The sequence below is a fragment of the Balaenoptera borealis genome (genome assembly GCF_965194805.1).
Source record: "Balaenoptera borealis genome assembly, chromosome: 19".
Lineage (NCBI taxonomy): Eukaryota > Metazoa > Chordata > Mammalia > Artiodactyla > Balaenopteridae > Balaenoptera > Balaenoptera borealis.
The window spans coordinates 8452171-8471800 of NC_138878.1; the positions used below are offsets into that span (position 1 = coordinate 8452171).

Sequence of the window (19630 nt, forward strand, 5' to 3'; positions counted from 1 at the left end):
CTGCATGGCTTTTACCTTTACTTTTCCTCACTCTCCTCTAGTCCTTCCAAATGTTTTCTGGTTTAATCCAGGTGCACACAATTCCCAGATTCCTTGAATCATTTTCTATGCCTTTGTTTATTTAAAAAAAAACCCAAAAAACAGAAAAACCCCACCAAACTATAGTTCCTTTAAATCTTGCTCCAGTTTTGTCCCTCTTCTACTCCTGTAGCCTCTCCACCACACTAACCAGCTGGTGAGCCCTCACAGCCATCAGACGTACGACAGAGCTGTTGGAGAGACAGAATGACTGCTGGCGTTGTTCACAGTACTCCGTGAAATAAAATACGGTGGCAACCACGAAGCTGCCACTATTTATAGGGTGCTTCCTACATGCCAGGAACGGTGACAACTGTTGTCTATTTCATAGTCACTTTCAGATGTTATCGTGATCATTTAATCCTCAAACATCTCCATGAGTTAGATACTGTTATCATCTCCATTTTATAGATGAGGAAACTGAGCCGAAGAGGGCTGAGTAAAATTGCCCAAAGTCATGTCATGCAACTGGGTGACAGAGCTGGGATGAAACCCCAAGTCCATATGACCCTGGAGCCAGTCACCGTAACCACTACCAGAGGCCGTGGTCAGTCGGTCTCTTCCACTGGACAGACGGGGAGCATGCCCTGTGCTAGCTGTCTCCTCAATCTCTTTTGCCTGTCTTGACAGGCAGATGCTGAGCGAATAAATGAATCAATGAATCATCCTGGTTATACCTTTCATGGGATTAGGGAATGCATGATCGTGATCTTAATCAAGGCATGTGAAGGAAGATACGATATTAGTCAAAACTGCAGCTTCTTAATTTTAAAAAAAAAGGACTAATAATATACAAAATGCCTCCTTTAAAGAAAAAAATGGCTGGATTCTAATTTATTTAATAGTTTAAATAAACATCTCCTTAATGGGCAATAAGCACCAAAGGACAGCCACACGTATGTAGATGGGTTTCCTGGCATTGTCACGATATCGAATAGTCCAGCTTCTCTATATATGTTTGTTTTTGCTCTACATGCCTGTTCATTGGGACAGAAAGCAGGGCCCATTTACTTGTAGGAAAGAAGAATGGAAAATCTACAGAGCGCTGGCTACACGATCAGCACTGTGTACAACTTCCCTCATCAACCCCCAGAGCACCCCACGAGGAAGCTCAATCACCCAGTATCTCAGGAAAAGCCTCCAGGAGGTTAAAGCCACACCGTCAGCAAGTAGTGGGATGAGGCTGTGAACCCAGGTGTCTCAGACTGCAAAGCACAGATCCTTTCTTTATACAGGACATTTTTCTAAAATGAGTGGTTCAGGCTGCCCTGAACTTAACACTTACGACTTCTAAAGAAGAAAAAATACCCTGACCTCTGGCCTTAAACATCTTCAGACAATAGTAACAAGAATAAATGTTATCACACCACACATATTTTTTCAAAAGGACCTAGGAATGAACAAGTAAATGGGAACAGTATTGTGATGTAGTTAAAACTTGAAGGGGAAAAGGGGCACTGGGATATTGGAAGAAAACAAATTCATTCTTTTCATTATGGAAAAATACTTTGTTTCTTTCTTCAGATAGACACGGGGGCACGTTAAGTTAAGGATACTGTAGAAAGGATGATGGGCTGTAAGGAATTTATGACACTCGCCCAGTGTGAGACACAAACCACGTGGTACCCAAATCAAGAACCACCGTATAAGGAGATGCGAGGCTAAGAGATGTATATAAATGCACATCTACAAGTGATCACTGATGAACTACCTCCATCACGTGGGCTAATAAAATGCAGGAGCTGGCAACAGCAAATCCAAAAACTGAAAGGGAGACCCCCTGGCACATCCTCCTCAGCAGTCCCGACGGCTTTTCTGCCGCTGGAGATGAGCTCTGGGTTTCGTTCTGAGAGCGGGTGGACGGTGGAGGGGATGTACTTGTCTTTTGGTCGGGACCAAATGAGTTTTAAACGCAGCTTTGTGGCTCCTGTTTAAACAGCTGTTTATTCTCTCCCCCAGAAATTATCTAATGTGCTTTTGGAGGCAGCCGCTTGGACGCTGCTTGTCTAATAGACTTGGGGAATAACCCGAAACCCTGCCTGCAAGAGACCAACAAGCGGAGACCAGCGGAAATTTATAGCGTAACGCAAGCTTATGGAAGCATAAACGGCGAGGGTTTTCTTTTATGGAGTCAGAGCCTCACGTTCAATTCCAGGGTCAAGAACATGAAACACGGGCAGGCTTCCTAGGACAAATACGGGGGTCTGAAATCCTGAACATCTGGCTCTGTTTTTCAAAGACACATTATGATATAAGATCCTGAGGTAGAGCAACGGGTTCCTGAGGACTTTTCCAGAACAACGGTGTCATTTTTAAAAAAGGAAAGAAAAGATGGTAAATTTTGAAACATACAGGGAGGTAGGTGTAAGTGCTTTTTTTTGTTCTGTGTTGTTTTGCTTTTAAACAGATATGGCCACTGGCAAGCAAAATTTCTTGGGAGAAAAAAGAAAATAATTTAGAAAGAGCTATATACCTGTCATGCTCAGGTTATTATGAAGAGTCTCTGTGTCTCACACGTGCACATAATCTTCAAGTCTATCAGACAAATCACACTGGGCCTGAAGTCTTACTGGTGGGGTCTAGAAGGAACACATCAATTCTCAAATACTAACAATTTTAAATTAGGACAAGAAGGAATGTTGTTAGTAAGACAGAGAACAAGAGGGAGGCATTTTCAACTTGCAGAATAACAATACGATTAAATTGAGATCGTTGTTTCCTGAACCCAGTCGGTTTATAAAATGTACAGTAATGCTTTTATATGTAAATTATCTAAACTCAAAAAACCTTTCTCTGTAAATTGAATTGAGACAGGCTTAGAGTAGAACACTTTGGTGAAAACGTGCTTAAAATGAATAAAACAGTAAAGCGAAACAAATATTTTGCAGAAGAATACTGCAAATAAATGCTAGGTTTTTCTTTCCTTTTTTGTTGTTGTTTATTTGTTTTGTTTTTGATTGATGCCTGTTATGCCCAGAGAAACAGATAAAACTCTCACCTACAGATTCATTTTTCACTTGCACCTGTTTAAAGTCAAGTGCTATTTTCCATTAGTTAAATTACAAACACATTTCAGATGAGGTAAGTATATATAGAAATATTATGAGCCAGCCTAAGATAGGACAGACTAACTTATCTGAATAAAGATGCCTGTTTCAAAATGCTCTTGCAATGTGCCCAGGGGTCTCTTTCCTTTTTAAAAAATCGTATTTAAAATCCTCCCACACCCCGCCTGCCTTTCCTTATTTAACAACACGTGTGTCTCCCGTTTACCAGCATTTCATCTTGGCGCTCCCTTCCTTGGATGGCTGCTGTAACATCTGTAGGCTTTTTCACTGCACATGCGACAATATCCCCAACGAGCCCACGCACACTTTTAAGGCAAGCTTGGTACCTTTTGATTTTCCTTGTGTCCTTGAACGGACACCACCTAATAGATTTAGCAAGCAGTGGTCTCCCAAGAGTGAATGAGCAGGGAAAGTTAAGCACACTAGCAGTGGGGAGCCTCCCCAGAATAACCCATCGGACGTGATCACTGGCGCTGCGTCGATGGCTGGGTGCCAGGCACCGCGCGAAACCCAGTGAGCGCACTGACTGCTGCTGTGATGATGTGACACACCAGACAATGAGCTTTGAGGGGAAAGGGATCACCCACAACCAAACAGATGATATGGGACGGGGCTTGGATTTGAAACCAGGTGTGTGACAGACAGGGAGGACCACACTCTTAACCAATCCCCTGAGTTCTGTTGGACAGGAATTCTGCTCAACCATTTACGCCCTCAACACTACTGCTTTCTACAGTGCCTGAGACCTTACACATTTTTAAAAAAATGAATGAATGACCTTTCAGTTCCATGTATTTCGAAGGAACCCCAGTTGCTATTTTCCCCAGATCTTGGACTGGTACCCGCCCCATCCCATCTCCCTCTCCTCAGCTCTATCCATCCCTTTATTCATTTCTCCCCCGTATGAATCAGCAGAACATTCCTGGCGTGTATTAGGGGCTCCATAAATATTTGTCACCTAAAATAAACACTTCCTTTTCAAAAACTTTCCTTAGAAAAACTGGGAGTTTCCTAAGCTATATATTTTTCCCATCAAGATTATGGAGAGGGACACAGAACTTGTCAAGGTAGTCATTCATTAATATTTGTGGCAAGTATTCAAACATGATGCTTTCCATTCAAGTCTGGAAAACAGGTGGAAACTTCATACCTAGTTATAAAGTTTGACTCCAATTGTAAAGTTAACCAAAAAAAGCATCAAATTTATTGAACTCCAAACACTGTAAAAACTCAGGGATAACTCCTGAGCCAGTCTCTCTCTCTCTCTCTCTTTTTTTTTTTTTTTTTGGAACCACAATAATTCTTTTATGATGGTATCCAGTGAGAATCCCTCATGGAATTTTCTCTTAACATGGAAATGCATATGGCCTCTGTGGTATGACAGCTGCGTAACTACATTATTGTTTACAAATGTGCAAAATAAGTACCCAAACCAATAAAAAATAATAACTTGGGCATCCATAAAGAAGAGATACTATAAACACGCAATGGCCCATACTTTCTCTACAAATAACTGTTGAAGCAAAAATACAACCAGCAAAACCCCTTATTTCAAATCCCTTCCCATAAAGCAAATAGGGTTGGCAGTCTGGCAGCTAATACCACTGTGCTTTCCCAAGTAAAAATGCTTTCTTATTAACATTTATCATTTAGGTGCCATTAAAGTAATGGCAGTCAAAGTGGATCCATTTACAATAAGCCACTTGGTGCTGAGGCTACTCTGTTTTGAACGGGTTTCAAACCAGCACACAGCTTCCCCACATCACCAAAGAGGTGGGAAGGACAGAGAGACAAACATAAAGAGATGGCGGGAAGGAAGGAGAGGAACAATATGGAACCTTCCAAATATGCTGACAACTACCATCCACCGCAATCCTCCACCAGATCCACCAGAGACCAAGCCGGAGGAATCCTGCATTTGAGTCTCCAAAGCAGCAATGAAGTCTTGCCCTTCCGGGCTTCTGCCTGGAATACTCCTCTCCCCTCCCGCTCCACCTCCTCAGTACGTCTAGGGAAGCTCCTATTCACTCATCAAAACCCAACTCAACTCTCTCCTCCTCCAGGAAACCTTCCTTGCCCAACATCAGAGAGAGCATATCACAGCAGTACCTTTGAACCCACTATCAATTTAAGCACTAAATGCACAGCTGCTGACCACCTCCCAAGAGCCAAGCACAGTTCAAGAGGCACTAGAGATACAGCGGTGAGCCAGACGGACAAGAAACTTGCTCTCTGTAAACATGTCCACACATACATAATGTAACACCAGGTAGGGTTACATTAGCACATTATTTCAACTGTATTCTGTTGGGTTCTACACTTACTGCAATTACGATGCTGTCTCCCACGGCAGACTATGAACTCACCCATTGTATCTCTGTATTCACATGGTTTCTCAGTTCAGCCGTGTCTGTGGAGTTGATTTACATTAAAATTTTAAAACCACATTAACTATTACTACAGCTGGCCTGGGGAGAGAGACTAAATTTATACTAAACACCTGTGCCCTCGAGGAGCTTAGAGCCAATGCCCAGGCAACTTGTATAATGATCATAATATGAACAAAAACGCTTACCCTTTTATACTTTTCAGGGCAAACGTCACTTCCTGTCATCTTCACAACAACTGTAAGAGTTGTTATTAGCCCCATTTTACAGCTGAGGACACCAAGACATTTCCCTATCCCCTGATTTTGGTAAAAGGGGCAGGACAGACCTCTTCCGAAATGAACACAAGAGAAGCCTCATGAAGCTGGCGAGGTCAGGTAAAGGAAACCTGGTTAAAGAAACGGGGACACACAAGAAGGGTGATGGGTTATCGGGAGGGTAAACTGAGGCTACCGACTAAAAAGACCCTGGGCCATGGTTATCCAGCAGTTTGATAAGGAACACTCTTCCTCAGGACCCACACTCTAAGGAAACCTCCCGAGAGGGGGTCCCACGGGATTCTATCTCATGTCACAAGAAGAGCAGCACAGGGATCTGAGAGGGGGGGCCTCACCTAAAATGGGGGGTGTAGGTGGGACGACGGGGGGCGCAGGTGGGACGAGGTGGGTGCAGGTGGGACGACGGGGGGCGCAGGTGGGACGAGGGACTAACTCCAGTCTTGGAGGGAAGGCGGGAGTTAGCAGCTGTATTAGTTCCTAGAGCTGCTGTCACAAAGCACCACAAGTGGGCTTAGAACAGCAGAAATTAACCGTTGTGCAGGAGTAGAGGCAAAAGTCTGAAGTCCAGGTGTCAGCAGAGCCATTCTCCCTGCAAATCCTCTCGAGGAGGATCCTTCCTTGCCTCTTCCAGCTTCTGGTGGTCCCAGATGTTCCTCGGCTTGTGGCAGCGTTAATTCCTACCTCTGCCTCTTTCTTCAAATGATGTTCCCTCTGTACCTCTTCACATGGCCTTCTTTCTCTGTGTGTGTCTGCCTCTGTGTTTAAATTTCCCCTTTACATAAAGAAACTAGTCATACTGGATCAGGGCTCGCCCTAATGACTGCATTTGAACTTGACCACCTCTGTCAAGATCGTACTTCCAAATAAGGTTACATTCTGAGTTACTGGAGGTTAGGACTTCAACATATCCTTTTGATCCTTTGTGGGGGACATGGCAGCAGGGCAGTGGGGGCCAAATGACACAGTTAGGAAAGAGCGTCTGGTCCCTGAGCGGATGCTTTGGTCAGCAGCCCAGCAGCCCTAGCCCCTGCAGACTCCTGCTTGCTGTCCCAGCAGCGCAGGTGGCCACGTGACACAGTCCCTGCCCGTCAGACACATGCAGAAGTCCACTGAGGGCTTTTCCTGATAAAAGGGTTAGAGCCAGCTGGTCCCGTTCCTTTCTCCTCCTTCCTACCCTTAAGGTGATGTCTAGGGTTGAGCGGGCCAGCCAAGACCCCAGGGGGATGACCTGGAGAATCACACGGCTGGTGACCCACAACTCTGACAAGTGTCGAGCTGCCTCGCCAGGTGACCCAACGCCAGCGACCACCGCCCTCTGGGCTTCTTACGAAGCCAGAAAAGAAGAGGCCCTGATTGTTTGACCTAATTTGACTTACGTTTCCTCTAACTTGCAGCCGAACTCATTCCTCATTGATAAACCTTCTAATTGGTCACTGTGTTTCCAATCCTCATCCAGCACCATCCATTCTCTACCCAGCAGCCAGGACATTGGCATGAGTCCTATCATGCCAATGTGACAATTTCATATGTCACATCTCATGTCAAACACATGTCATATCTTATATATCAAACATAGATCATATATGATGTCACATCTTATATGATATCAAACATACAGTGTATCATATATCACAAATCACATACCAGTCTCTCTCTAGCTCGAAACTAGCCAGTGGCTCCTTATTCCAACTAGGGTAAAATCTCAAGCCCTCACCATGGTTTGCAAGGCTCTGTGAGATGTGGCCCTGGCCTGCCTCTCAGCCTTCACCTTGAATTCCCGCTTCATTTACTCTGTTCTAATTCCACTGCACCTCTTCAGTGCCTAAAACATGCCAAGTTCTGTTCCTTCTCACCAAGCTCCAGTGGTGTTGACTGTTTCCCCTGCTTGGAACACTCAGCCACTGCATCTCTGAGCAGCTAGCTCCTCATCATTCTTAGTGTTAGAAGGATACTAGGGCTTCCCTGGTGGCGCAGTGGTTGAGAATCCGCCTGCCAATGCAGGGGACACGGGTTCGAGCCCTGGTCTGGGAAGATCCCACATGCCGCGGAGCAACAAAGCCCGTGAGCCACAACGACTGAGCCTGCGCGTCTGGAGCCTGTGCTCCGCAACAAGAGAGGCTGCAACAGTGAGAGGCCCGCGCACCGCGATGAAGAGTGGCCCCCGCTCGCCGCAACTAGAGAAAGCCCTCGCACACAGAAACAAAGACCCAAGAACAGTCAAAAATAAATAAATAAATAAATAAATATTTTTAAAACAGAAGGATGCTAGAACAGTGCCCTTGCACAGGCAGGTCGAATGAAGGAGAGAAAACCGAACGTTCCTTGAGCACAATCGTGTGAGATGACCACATTCTAGACAGAGACACCACGTGAGAGCTTTGGGTTCACCCAATCCCCTAAGGTCATCATTTTGTCTTCTGTTTCCCACTTCCCTTCCCATCCCACCAAACACAGTCTCATGGAAATAAAACAGGAACATGGGCACATGTGTAGGCATGCAGCCCTCCCAGTTGGAGGGAGAGACAGGACCACAGCTAGGTTCCTTGTCCCCTCAATCCCAGGCCTTAGGGCTGTCTTTCTTTCACACTACCACATATGCAGATCAGTACCCGGGTATTAGTCTGCCAGGGCTGCCATAACAAAATACCCACAATGGGTGGCTTAAACAACACAAATTTATCTTCTCACAGTGCTGGAAGCTAGATGTTGGCAGTTTGGTTTCTTCTGAGGCCTCTCTCCTTGGCTTGCAGACGGCCACCTTCTCTCCGTGTCCTCACGTGGTCTCCCCTCTGTGCGTGCCCCCCTGGTTCCCCTGTGTGCCTCCAAATTTCCTCTTCTTATAAGGACACCAGTCAGATTAGATTAGGTTCCTCCCTAATAGCCTCATTTTAACCTAATCACTTCTTTGAACGCCCTATCTTCAAACACAGTCATAATCTGAGGCCCTGGGGCAGAGGGCTTCAACATATGAATTTGGGGGAACACAATTCAACCCATAATAGGAGCATAGATAATAATAACCTCAAAAGGACAGAACTCTGCTGGTCTGGTTACCAGAAATGGTCTGTCTATTCCGGCTCACACTATGCCCTGTCCAGAAGCTCTGGAATCTGATACTGGCTATTTCTGTCATTTCCTGGCAGTCGGTCTCCTGAGACCTCTAGATAATATTTCATTATGGAAATTTTCAAGCATAGCCCAAAATAGAGAAATTAGTTAAATAAATCCATAGTTGACCGAGAATTATCAACATTAATCAACCTTGATTTGTTTACCCTAGCCTCCAGATCCTTTTCAAGCAAATCCCAGGCATCACATCATCTCAACTGCAAATGTCCCAGTATATATCTACAATACAAAATGAGTTTTATTTAAAATAGTATCCTACGCCACAAATTAACAATACTTGCTTAATACCATCTAGTACCTAGTCCATATTCAGGTTTCCCTGATTGTCTCAGAAGAATGTCTTTGATAGTAGGTTCATTTAAATCCAAATGAAAACAAGCTTCACATGTTACACTTGGAGGCTATGTCTCTTTCGTGCCTCTAATCCATGTAACAGTTTGAAGTCAAGTGCATGTTGGCTCCGCACTCCGAGCACTTCCTCACTTAAGATGTCAAAATGGAGCATCCATCATCTAAGGTACAAGAACCCAAGGGCTCGGGTCCCCCATGACTGGGAGGGTGTTGTCTTCTACACCGACCTAGCATAGATCAACGAATGATTTCACCTCGGGGGCGGGGTGCAGCTCCTGAAAGAGACGCTCTTTCCCTTTCCAAGGGAGCTTTGTTCTGAATTTGGATTAATTTAAATGGCGCGTGCACAGAGGGAATTTGTAAGATGTGGTTACGGAGTAATCGTGACCGATACTCATGCGACGCGTGCGTTTATAAGTGGGAGTGTGTGCCCAGGAGGGCTTTGAGGGGGCTCCTGTGTGCCCCCTCTTTAACGTTGATCAATACAGTCATTCACTAACAAGGGAATTGGGGTGCACATTTATCTTCAAACTGTGTTGGGTCCCCTTATGGAAGGTTCTTTCATTTGGTCTGTTCGTCGCAAATACATTTATCAGGCGATGTTATTACATAGGGAGAGGAACTATAAAAACACATTTTCAAGCGTTAAGGTTTACCATTCCGTCATCTGTTCACACTTTAATCACCGAGATCTTTGGGGCTGGTCTTTCAAACTGTTATTCCTGAACAGCTGTATGCTCTAAAATTGATAGTCTTCTTAGTTGATGGATCCACAAAAAAAATTGTTAAATATTCAACAAAACTCCGAATGGCTGCAGCCACCTAGTCTTAAAATTTCCCTCCAAAGCATATATAACAGCTTGATATGAGCATCTCATTCCTGTTTATTGAAGCAATTATTCAGTCGTTGTTACTGAATAAGCCCCAGAAACGGTACATCTCCTCAAAAGGAATAGTGATATATTTTTAAATGCATATTACTCCCTATCACTTTGAACATTACAATCTACATGAAAGAGTGGAGGATTCATGATATATTTGTTTCTCAATCACACAAAGGCCAGACTAGCAAGAACAGCGCCAGACACGTAGAATCTCTGCCTCATTTAGCCAGCTGGCTTTAAAGAAATTCGTATGAAATATTCACCTGTCGTGACTTGTCCCCTTCACTTTCTAAAATCCCTGTTGAGTGGTCATTAGGTCCTAACATCCGGCCTTGACAAACAGATAAGTTACTCGTGGTCCAGATGTCAGTAAATGTACGAGCAGAAAATAAGATTGTGCAGAGAGATGCGAAACACACACACACCCTCAGGTCCCTTAACTTTAACAGTGTCAAGAGACCAGGTGAGCCCTGGCACATACCAGGTGTGAGCAACACGGCAAAGCGGTGCTGCAAAGGCTTGGTGGGGTGGGTGTGCACGGGGGCGGGGAGGGGGCAATGCAGAGGCAGAAGCGGCCCCCCCATTTCTTGAATGCACTGCTTCCGTAAGCAAGTCTCTGGGCAGTTAACTGTCTATTCGATTTGGTGCCTCTCTACGCCATTTGGGAAACGAGTCCCCAACCGCCTCAAATGCACAGGCCATTGGGTGATCGGGGGAACAATTAGATGTGGGTAAAAGAAACCTGTACTCAGGGTTCCAGGTGGGAAAGACGAGCAGGTCAACCCAGGGGACGTCCATGCAGGAAAGTCACTGCCAGAGAAAGAGAACGCAGGAAGTGACATAAAATAAGCCACAAGTCCCGGCCCTGGCTGGTAAGACAGCAAACTGGCTGTTTGGAACGAGAGGCCTGACACAAAGCAAATTCAAACTCCACATGAACCAACAAGCGCCGAATGACATGGCAGTTCGTTTTTATGGCGTGTTGAGAGGCCCAAAACATGAGGGACACGGCGGCACGTTGACCCGAGAAGCTCTTGGAAGAGCTGCACAGACAGCCGAGTGGTTCAGAAGATGCTGTGATGAAAAAAAGACGTACACGGTCTTCATCAGATGAGGGGGGCCACGTCAGAGACGAACCGAATTCACCTGTAATATCCAGAGCTCGGGAAGAAGGACTCCGACGGGGCCCGATTACTTCCCTGAACCACAGGGGCCGGGAACCTGCAGGCTTCCCTTCAGCCAAGCACCAGCCAACACACTTCTCTCTGTGATCGCTGCCTAGCTTAAATGAGTTAATCTCATTTTCCAGATGAATTGTGATTTTTGTCTCCCACAGGCTGTGATTACAGGATAAAAGTATGGTGTTAACTGGAGGGCTGGGGGGCGGCAGGGGGCGCTCTTCAGGGCCACATTCCACGCACACGGAACTGGAACCGGCCGGTTTTCATCCTCCCATTCCCCGCCCCCCTTTCTATTTTTAATGGAGTTAGAAGAACGCAAAGAATCTAATCGTAGGGAACTCTGAAATGACACGCACGGCGATAAACCTTTCGGATGAATTATGTCACCTCGTAAGAGGTCAGAGGCCCAATTTATCTTCGTGTTTGGAAACACAGTTTATGGTCCTGACAAAATTTAAAACACATCTAGGGCAAAATAAATGTGTAAACGGCACTGCGTTTTCAACTCTCTCCCCCCGTTATTTTTGAATTGCTCCTGAAACATCAGTCAGCAAACAGGTATGTGCAGAGAACCTGTTACATGGAAAGCATATTCTGCTAGGTGCTGTGAAGAAAAAAAAAATTTCAAGCCAACACCTAGGTTCTCCCTGCAAGGCGCTTTATACCTCTAGGTGACTATGCACATCATTTTTCTTCTTAAATTAAAAAACATTTTTTGGAGTGTAGACGCCCATAATGAACGCCCTTGGAGGCACAGACCCTGGTTCTAATCCCAGTTTTCACCTTTATTAACTAAGAGGTGTTGAGCAAGCTGCTTACCCTCTCTGAACCCGTGTTTTCCATCGGGGAAGGGGTACCCAACTTTCAAGGTGGCTGCAAGGAGATGTAACACAGTATGTGTAGCTTTTAGCAGGTGACAAGTATTTCATGAGGCGTAACTTTGAAAATAATAATGATTTCCCAGGGTACTTACAGAATCACAGAATGATATCCAGACCATGTGGTAGAAGGGGGTGGAAACAAAAAGATGCCGTAAGTAGGGGCCTGATTGAACAGATAAAAGTACAGGATGACCAGTTAAATTCTAACTTCAAAGAGACAACACATTATTTCTTAGTCTAAGTATATCCCACACTATATTTTTAAAGTATTGATGTGTCCCAAACATTGCACAGCCTACACTTATACTAAGAAATTATCTGCTGTTTATTTGAAATTCAAATTTAACTGGGTGTCTTATATTTTATCTGGCAATGCTAGGTATAGGATTTGAGTCTTCCTAGCTATGAAACTCGGGGACAGATATCGTAACTCCCGAGGCTCAGTTTCCTCATCTATGGAACAAGGCTAACCGTAAAAATAACACCTGCCCCATTCACATGGCTGTGGTCAGAGTCCGGTTGTGTACGTGAGCGTGTTTTGTAAACTGTAAAGTTTTCAATGTTTGCATTTTAATAAACAAGGTGTGATTATGTTTATGATCAAATATGAGTGAATTCAGTTTTTAATAAAAACCTGCCATCTGTGACTGCAAAGTATATGCCACTAGGCAGTAAGCTTCCCGAGGATACAAATCTATCTAACTCATTTCTATATCCACAGCATCTAAACCATGCTCAACACTCAATCAAGGTTATTTAGTGAATATATAGATGAATGCCTATACCTAGAAGGTCATATTCTTTAATCAAGATATACTACCACCACCTGGTGGCAAAGTACCAGAATTGCAGGAATAGGGGTTTGGTTTTGTTCTTATTTTTAATAAGTATGCACAAAAGCAGTCCTCTCTGATGGTGTTCGTGGCATTCCACAGAGTCACCAAATACAAAGAACTAGAGGAAGTAAAAAAGCAAATAAATATTAAACTGTTTTGTTCTGATAATCCCAAACAACATCAGCTTTTCCCAGTCCTTTCCTGTTATTTTAAATATTAGTTTCATGAAATCCTCCCTGATTTTTTAGGCTGCACAACTTCAGGCTAAGAGCAGAGCTGGGTTCTCACATTAGCTTAGCGAGCGTGTAAGGGGGAAGGGGTGCTTGACTGACAACTGACACACTGATGACAGAACAAAGGCAGAGCTTCCACTCAGCGCACTGCTCATTTTTACAGCCACATTTGCCTGTCCTTGTTTTCCTATTCTCTCACAAGAAGACCCTTTGACTCTTTCTGCTTTGTTTTGTTTTACGTTTCACACAGGCCATGTTGTCAGCTAAGTCTGGAAGCTACAATGAATATAAAGTGCTGGGCAGGACAACGTTTGATAAATGTAAACAATATGCAGAGAGAAAACCTCTCAGATGAAAAATCCACATACATTTTTAACGGCCGTCAGACTGAATGCAAATGGCTTTGGAAAATCTAAGTGGTTGGCTTTTTAATATCAAAGAAAATCACAGCCTTTTCTCTAGCACTAAAAACACCGCTGCACTAAAAAGGAATCAGTAACCAAATCTTCAGCACGCAAAAGTCACTGCCGCTGCCCTAACCTGAGAAGCAATGTTGCCCTTCTAGAAACGTCAAATGGGGCCTAGGGTGAGCAAACTGGGAATGCTGCTATTTTTTAAGGCCCCCTCTTACAAAAATAAAATAAAATAAAAGAGTTGGCCCGGCTCACAAATGAAGCCACGTGATGTCAATGCTTGGAAACTGCTGGGTCTCAGTTGTTTTCCAAGTCACCGCACTGGCAGTCTTGCCTGAAAGAAAGGAGTCAATAGGGAGAAAATAAATAGAGCATTTCCAGAACTCACTCAGCAGCTTGGAAAACTGTCTGCTTACCATTACACAGTTTTAACATGTCATAATCATTTTCACAGTTAAGACACCCTTCCTGCAGTTTAGACCAAGAATGCATGACTAATTTTAACCACTTGTGCAAATCTCCTAATGGAAATTTCAAACAGCTTTTATGGATTAGAGTTTCGTAAACTGTATGGAGAGAGCCCAGCAGATACCAAGCCAGAATCCTCCTCATGTTGACCTGTCGATACCTAACGAGTTCCTGGGTAACACTGGGCGATCACACGGTCCTCACACGAACTGTATTTCTTCTCGGCACCACATCTATTATACATTCACCGTATAAAAAGTAGAACCAAGTCTCATGACAATGCAGACAAATGAGAAGGGAAGGTAGGTGGTGTGTTACCATCTCAAGCCTCACCAGAAACTTTTGGTGATGAGCAAACTCTAGAGGTCACCCCACCTGTGGTCTCACTAAGCTCAAATCACACAGTGTTAAGGTGGGGAGCAGTGTTCCCATTTTACAGACCGAAACTGAGGCTCAGAGAGGTTGGATCACTGGGTAAGGGTAACACAGCTGCTAGCGGTTAAAAAAAAAGGAAAAAAAGTCCCAAACTGCCCCTTTCCACCATGACATGCTGAGTTGAACAGCATCTAGAGATCTGAAACACACGGCTGGGCAACTGGAGAAGCAAGTTCCCTTGGAGATGGATGATTGCGATGGTTGTACAACAACATGAATGTACTTAACGCCACTGAATTGGACACTTAAAAATGGTTAAAATGGGGGCAGGACAGGAATAAAGATGCAGACGTAGAGAATGGACTTGAGGACACGGGGAGGGGGAAGGGTAAGCAGGGACAAAGTGAGAGAGTGGCATGAACATATATACACTGCCAAATGTAAAACAGATAGCTAGTGGGAAGCAGCCGCATGGCACAGGGAGATCAGCTTGGTGCTCTGTGACCACCTAGAGGGGTGGGATAGGGAGGGTGGGAGGGAGACACAAGAGGGAGGGGATATGGGGATATATGTATACATATAGTTGATTCACTTTGTTATACAGCAGAAACTAACACACCATTGTAAAGCAATTATACTCCAATAAAGATGTTAAAAAAAAAAGGCATTTTCCAAGTGAGTTGAAAATCATACTGTTATTCAAATATTCACTAAATATGTATTGAGTTCATACTAAAAAAAATGGTTAAAATGGTAAATTTTATGGTATATAAATTTGACCACAAGTGGTAAAAAAAGAAGAATTAAGTTCAAAAACTGCTTTTCACTGAGATTGAGAAGAGGAAGATGGTGGTCAGCATATGTCTGAAGAATACTCTGTTTTACCTGCTGTGCTAGAAATTCAGAGCGTTAAAAAAAAAAAAAATTAAGGAAAAAAATCCTCCCTTTTAGGAAATCAAGATCAGTGGGATAGTCGGAAACACATCTAGGTTTCTTTTTTTTCTCTGTCCCCAGATTCAAGCATCTGGAGTTTCTGGGGTTTTCTAATCACCTTTATGGTGACCCCAACCCCTCCACTATTAGCACTTTTCACAGAAGATGGGGGAGAAGCAGGGATTAGGCTCAGAGGCAAACAAGGTGAAGGGCTGCCCGAGTGCCTGAGTTACGATACACAGAGAGAAGGAGTAGGAAGAAAAAAAAATCAAAATTAATGTCCTTTCTCCCGGTTCTTGATTTTCCTCCTGGCTAAAGTCAAGGTCCTTCCAGCCCTCAGCTTAACACCCCATCCTCAGGTGAGGCGTCCCTGATCCCACTAATCACCGCAGGGTCCCATAAGTCCAGAAACTTGCCTTTGAGGCTGATTCCCTTTGGAAAGAGCAGAAAGGTCTCCTGTGCTGACGTAGGAGAGAAGCTCGGGGGCAGGTGTTTGCTCTGGAAGCCCAGGATTCCGGGGATGGGGTGGGGCGGGGGGCAGGAAAGGGGGAGCGCTGGCAGCCATCGGGCCGCAAGGACGCACACTCTGGTCCCTTTCTCCTGCAGTGAGCACGGCGGAATTAAAAGGGGGGTGGAGGGTACAGCTGCTCTCAGGCAGCACTCTCCGTGGCCCCAGAGCACACAGCTCGCCTCTACACATGCTCTGAAAAACGTGTCCAGGAAACACTGGACACCTCTTCGCTCTTCCCTTGCCATTCTCAAGTCATGTTCCGTTTCTCCGCCGTTGGCTTTCCACCTGGAGATGCAGTCATGCACCTGCTCCTCTGTCTACGAGCTCCTGGCTGTCAGGAGACCCTACGGGGGCCATTTCTTCCTTTGCCTCTATTACTGGGGCTTTCCCCTCCCGCTCCCCACACCAGGAGTAGAGCCATCGCTGAGGGCAACTCAAGCTGCAACCCCAGCAGGCGGCTCACATCAGATGCCCTCTCGGAGTGAGGGCCCGAGCTGCCCAACCAGGTCCCAAGGAGCCCTAAACCTAACTCTCTCGTTTACGACGTAGTTCAGACACGTCACCTTTGTGTGTTTTCTTCAAGCCCTTCTCCTCCTCTTGGTTCCCAAATCCCCCACATAGAAAAGAAGGAAAGAACAAGGGAGGTGGGTGGAGGGATGGGAGTGGGTGGAGGGCTGTGGAAAAGGGTGGGGAGAGGAGGTGGAGGGAAGCCGGCCTGGGTTCCAAGTCCCGGGCTGCCACCTGCTACACGGCCATGAGATCTGCAGTCTCCTCATCTGTCAAGTGGGGATGCTGTGGGAACATTAGGAAGAAGTAGGGTAACTAAATAACCAAAACAAACACCTATGCAGTGCTCATTACCTGCCAGGCCCTGTTAAAGTGCTTTCTGTAACGTTGTACATTTCATTCTCACCATCACCCTGTGAAATAAGTACCATCATTATCCCTCCTTCAAAGATGAAGAGATTAGGCAGAGAGAGGTTGACTAACTTGGCCAAGGCCCCACAGCTATACCTGGCAGAGTCTGGATTCAACCCCAGGCAGCCTGGCCCCAGGCTGTGTCCATCACATGACACTGTACTTTCTACTACGGCACTCACTGAAGGCCCTTAATAAACACGGATTCCTTGCCCCCTGCCTTTTGAAATTCTTTTCACCACAGTCCTTTGGGTTGATTTTCAATAAGCTTCAATCCTCTTGGGTGTTGTACTCTTTCAGCTTTCTTCAATTAGCTGGAAATCATTCAATAAATATTCATTAAGCACCCGTTCTGTGCCAAGCACCATGCTAGCGATGGCCGCTTCTCCAAGACCTGGCCCTGGTGGCTTTGGCCAGCATGACTCTGAGGTGACTGCAGCCAGGCCCACTGCAGGTCCATAAATGCCGGAAGAAGTACTACACAGAAGCACAGTAGGGTGGCAGAGCAAGAGGCGGTCCTGCAGGACAGAAGGGAGACCCCTGTGTGCCAGCACGGCCCCTCCCCCAGGCTCATGGTTTCCTTGGTCCTCGGACCTAGTTTCTTTGTGCAGCCTGCGCTGACTGTGAACTTGGGCACACCTCTGTAAGTGTCCTCGGTCCACCTACTAGTGCCTGTCACAAAGGTAACCCTAGGACAGTGTTTCTCAATGGGGGCGTTGCCGGCACCCTGAGGAAGGGCATGTCTCTGTCCTATGGGAAAGGCCACACCTGGCAGAGCGCTCAGCGTCCTGCTCCCTAGGCACCTACCCTCCCTGAGGCAGACGGCGCCCTGGCTCCCTGGTAATAACAAGTGCCCAAAGTGCGAGGAGGGAACAGCGCCACGCTCAGCTAAGAGCCACTGTCTTAGAAGATGTGACTGCAAGTCAGATGACCCCGTGTGCGATGCCCCGATATTATTTTCTGGTCTGGAGAGACAGAACATAGGGGAACAGGGTACAGAATTCCATCAGGTTCAAAGGTGATTTAGAGCTGGCCAGAAGATAATTACAGAGAAGAGCCCGAAGAAATGCAAGCCTCAATTAAGCGAGGTGCCACCTGGTGGAGGGTGCGGGTGTCAGTAATCAGAGAAAACAAGTGATCTGTCCTCTTTAAGAAATAGAATCAATGATAATTGTTGCATCTATAAAAAGGCGGTGGTCCTGGAAGCACTGGTGACCATGAGAAATGAGTTCACATGTCGTCCAGGAGCCTCACTGGCTGTAAAGAAACCTCAGAATGATGAGAAGCAGACCTAAATTTACATGGCAGGTAACCCCCACACTGCTTGGTATGACATCACTGTTTCCTTAGTGCACAGACATCATTTAATCACAGGAAGACTTACATAAAAGGATGAATGCCGTCTTCACAACCACCCTATGAGATAAGTACTATCATAATTCCCTTTTAAAGGTGAGCAGTATAAGCACAGAGAGGTCAAGTTACTTGTCCAAGGCCACACAGCAACATATGGCCACATAGCAACTAACTCCAAACCCAGGCAGCCAGCATTTGAATTAAACCTAAAAATATCATGCTTTTATGTGAGAATTAAACCTAAAAATATTGAGATAATCAAAATGAGAACAATAATGCTACTGTGTTGGCACAGCTTCACACACGTGGTACCTTATGAACCTGTAATATTTGAGTTGGGCCTTCGGGAGCAGGGTTGGCAAACTATGGCCCCTGGGCCAAATCTGGCCCACCATTTGTTTGTATAAATAAAGTTTTACTGGAACATAGCCAGGTCCACTCATTTATGTATTGTCTGGGGCTGCTTTCCTATAAAGGGTTAACTTGTTGTGACAGACACCATCTGAACTGCAAATTCAGAAATATTCACTATGTGGCCCTTTACAGAAAAAGTCTGCTCCCTCCTGCTCTAGAATTATACATTAGCCTAATGGTTTCAATTTTAAATGCATAAGTAGTAATCACTACAGCACTGGGACTGTAGACAAAAATATCACTAAATTTATAAAAGTATCAGAACATTAAGTAAGCTTAAGGTTCACCATAATTGAAGTTTATTACATAAATATGCAAATTACTTACATTCTTGGGAAGTTTGTCAGTAAAAATACTTGAAAAGGAAATCAAAATATTACATTTGTAAATGCAGCTTCATGTTTTCAAGGTCTGTCCCTAAATGCATACATGAGCTGAAATATTATTCTACAGCTCCTCCAAAAATGACTGCTAAAATTTGTCAGGCTTGCAAGCAACATAATAAGAATTGTAAGTTGAACTTACAAGCCCAGAGAAGAGCTAGGATTTGGAATTTTGTCACGCGAATAAAAGAACTTTTCATTTTAAAAACCGAGGTAAACCTCTGGACGTTCTCTTCTGCTCACAAAGGCCACCCTAGAAGCTTTCAGAAAACCCCAGTAATAATGTGGATCTCGAATCTTCTACCCTCTGCTTGTCGGTGGGAAAGATAAGTCGAAGTATTCCAGAGCAAGCCTAAGTCTTAACTGGCACCAACGCCTGAATCCAGACCCAGTCTGCGTTGTTTGACCCAGTTCAAAAGGGTGTGAATCTCTTTGATAATGGGGGCTGAGCCAGGCCAAAGGATCCCACACAGCAGAAACACCAAGGAAAGATGCCAATGTGAGTTAATTTTTAAAAGATACATACATATACACGTACATATACGTATGTGTA

At 45.0% G+C, this 19630-nt stretch overlaps 1 protein-coding gene across 2 annotated transcripts in view; it reads right to left on the reverse strand.

Annotated features, from left to right (window-relative positions):
- Nucleotides 1–19630, reverse strand: part of WWOX (WW domain containing oxidoreductase) — a 965623-nt gene that overhangs the window by 438643 nt on the left and 507350 nt on the right. Inside the window, exon 9 of one of the 2 annotated variants that reach the window (XM_082366372.1) lies at nt 8051–14053. The exons of the other annotated variant lie outside the window; for it this stretch is intronic. Within the exon in view, the coding sequence (XP_082222498.1) occupies nt 14033–14053 (21 nt within the window). The 3' untranslated portion in view covers nt 8051–14032. Of the gene's footprint in view, nt 1–8050; nt 14054–19630 lie in introns of those variants that run through there. 2 annotated transcript variants of the gene reach the window in all.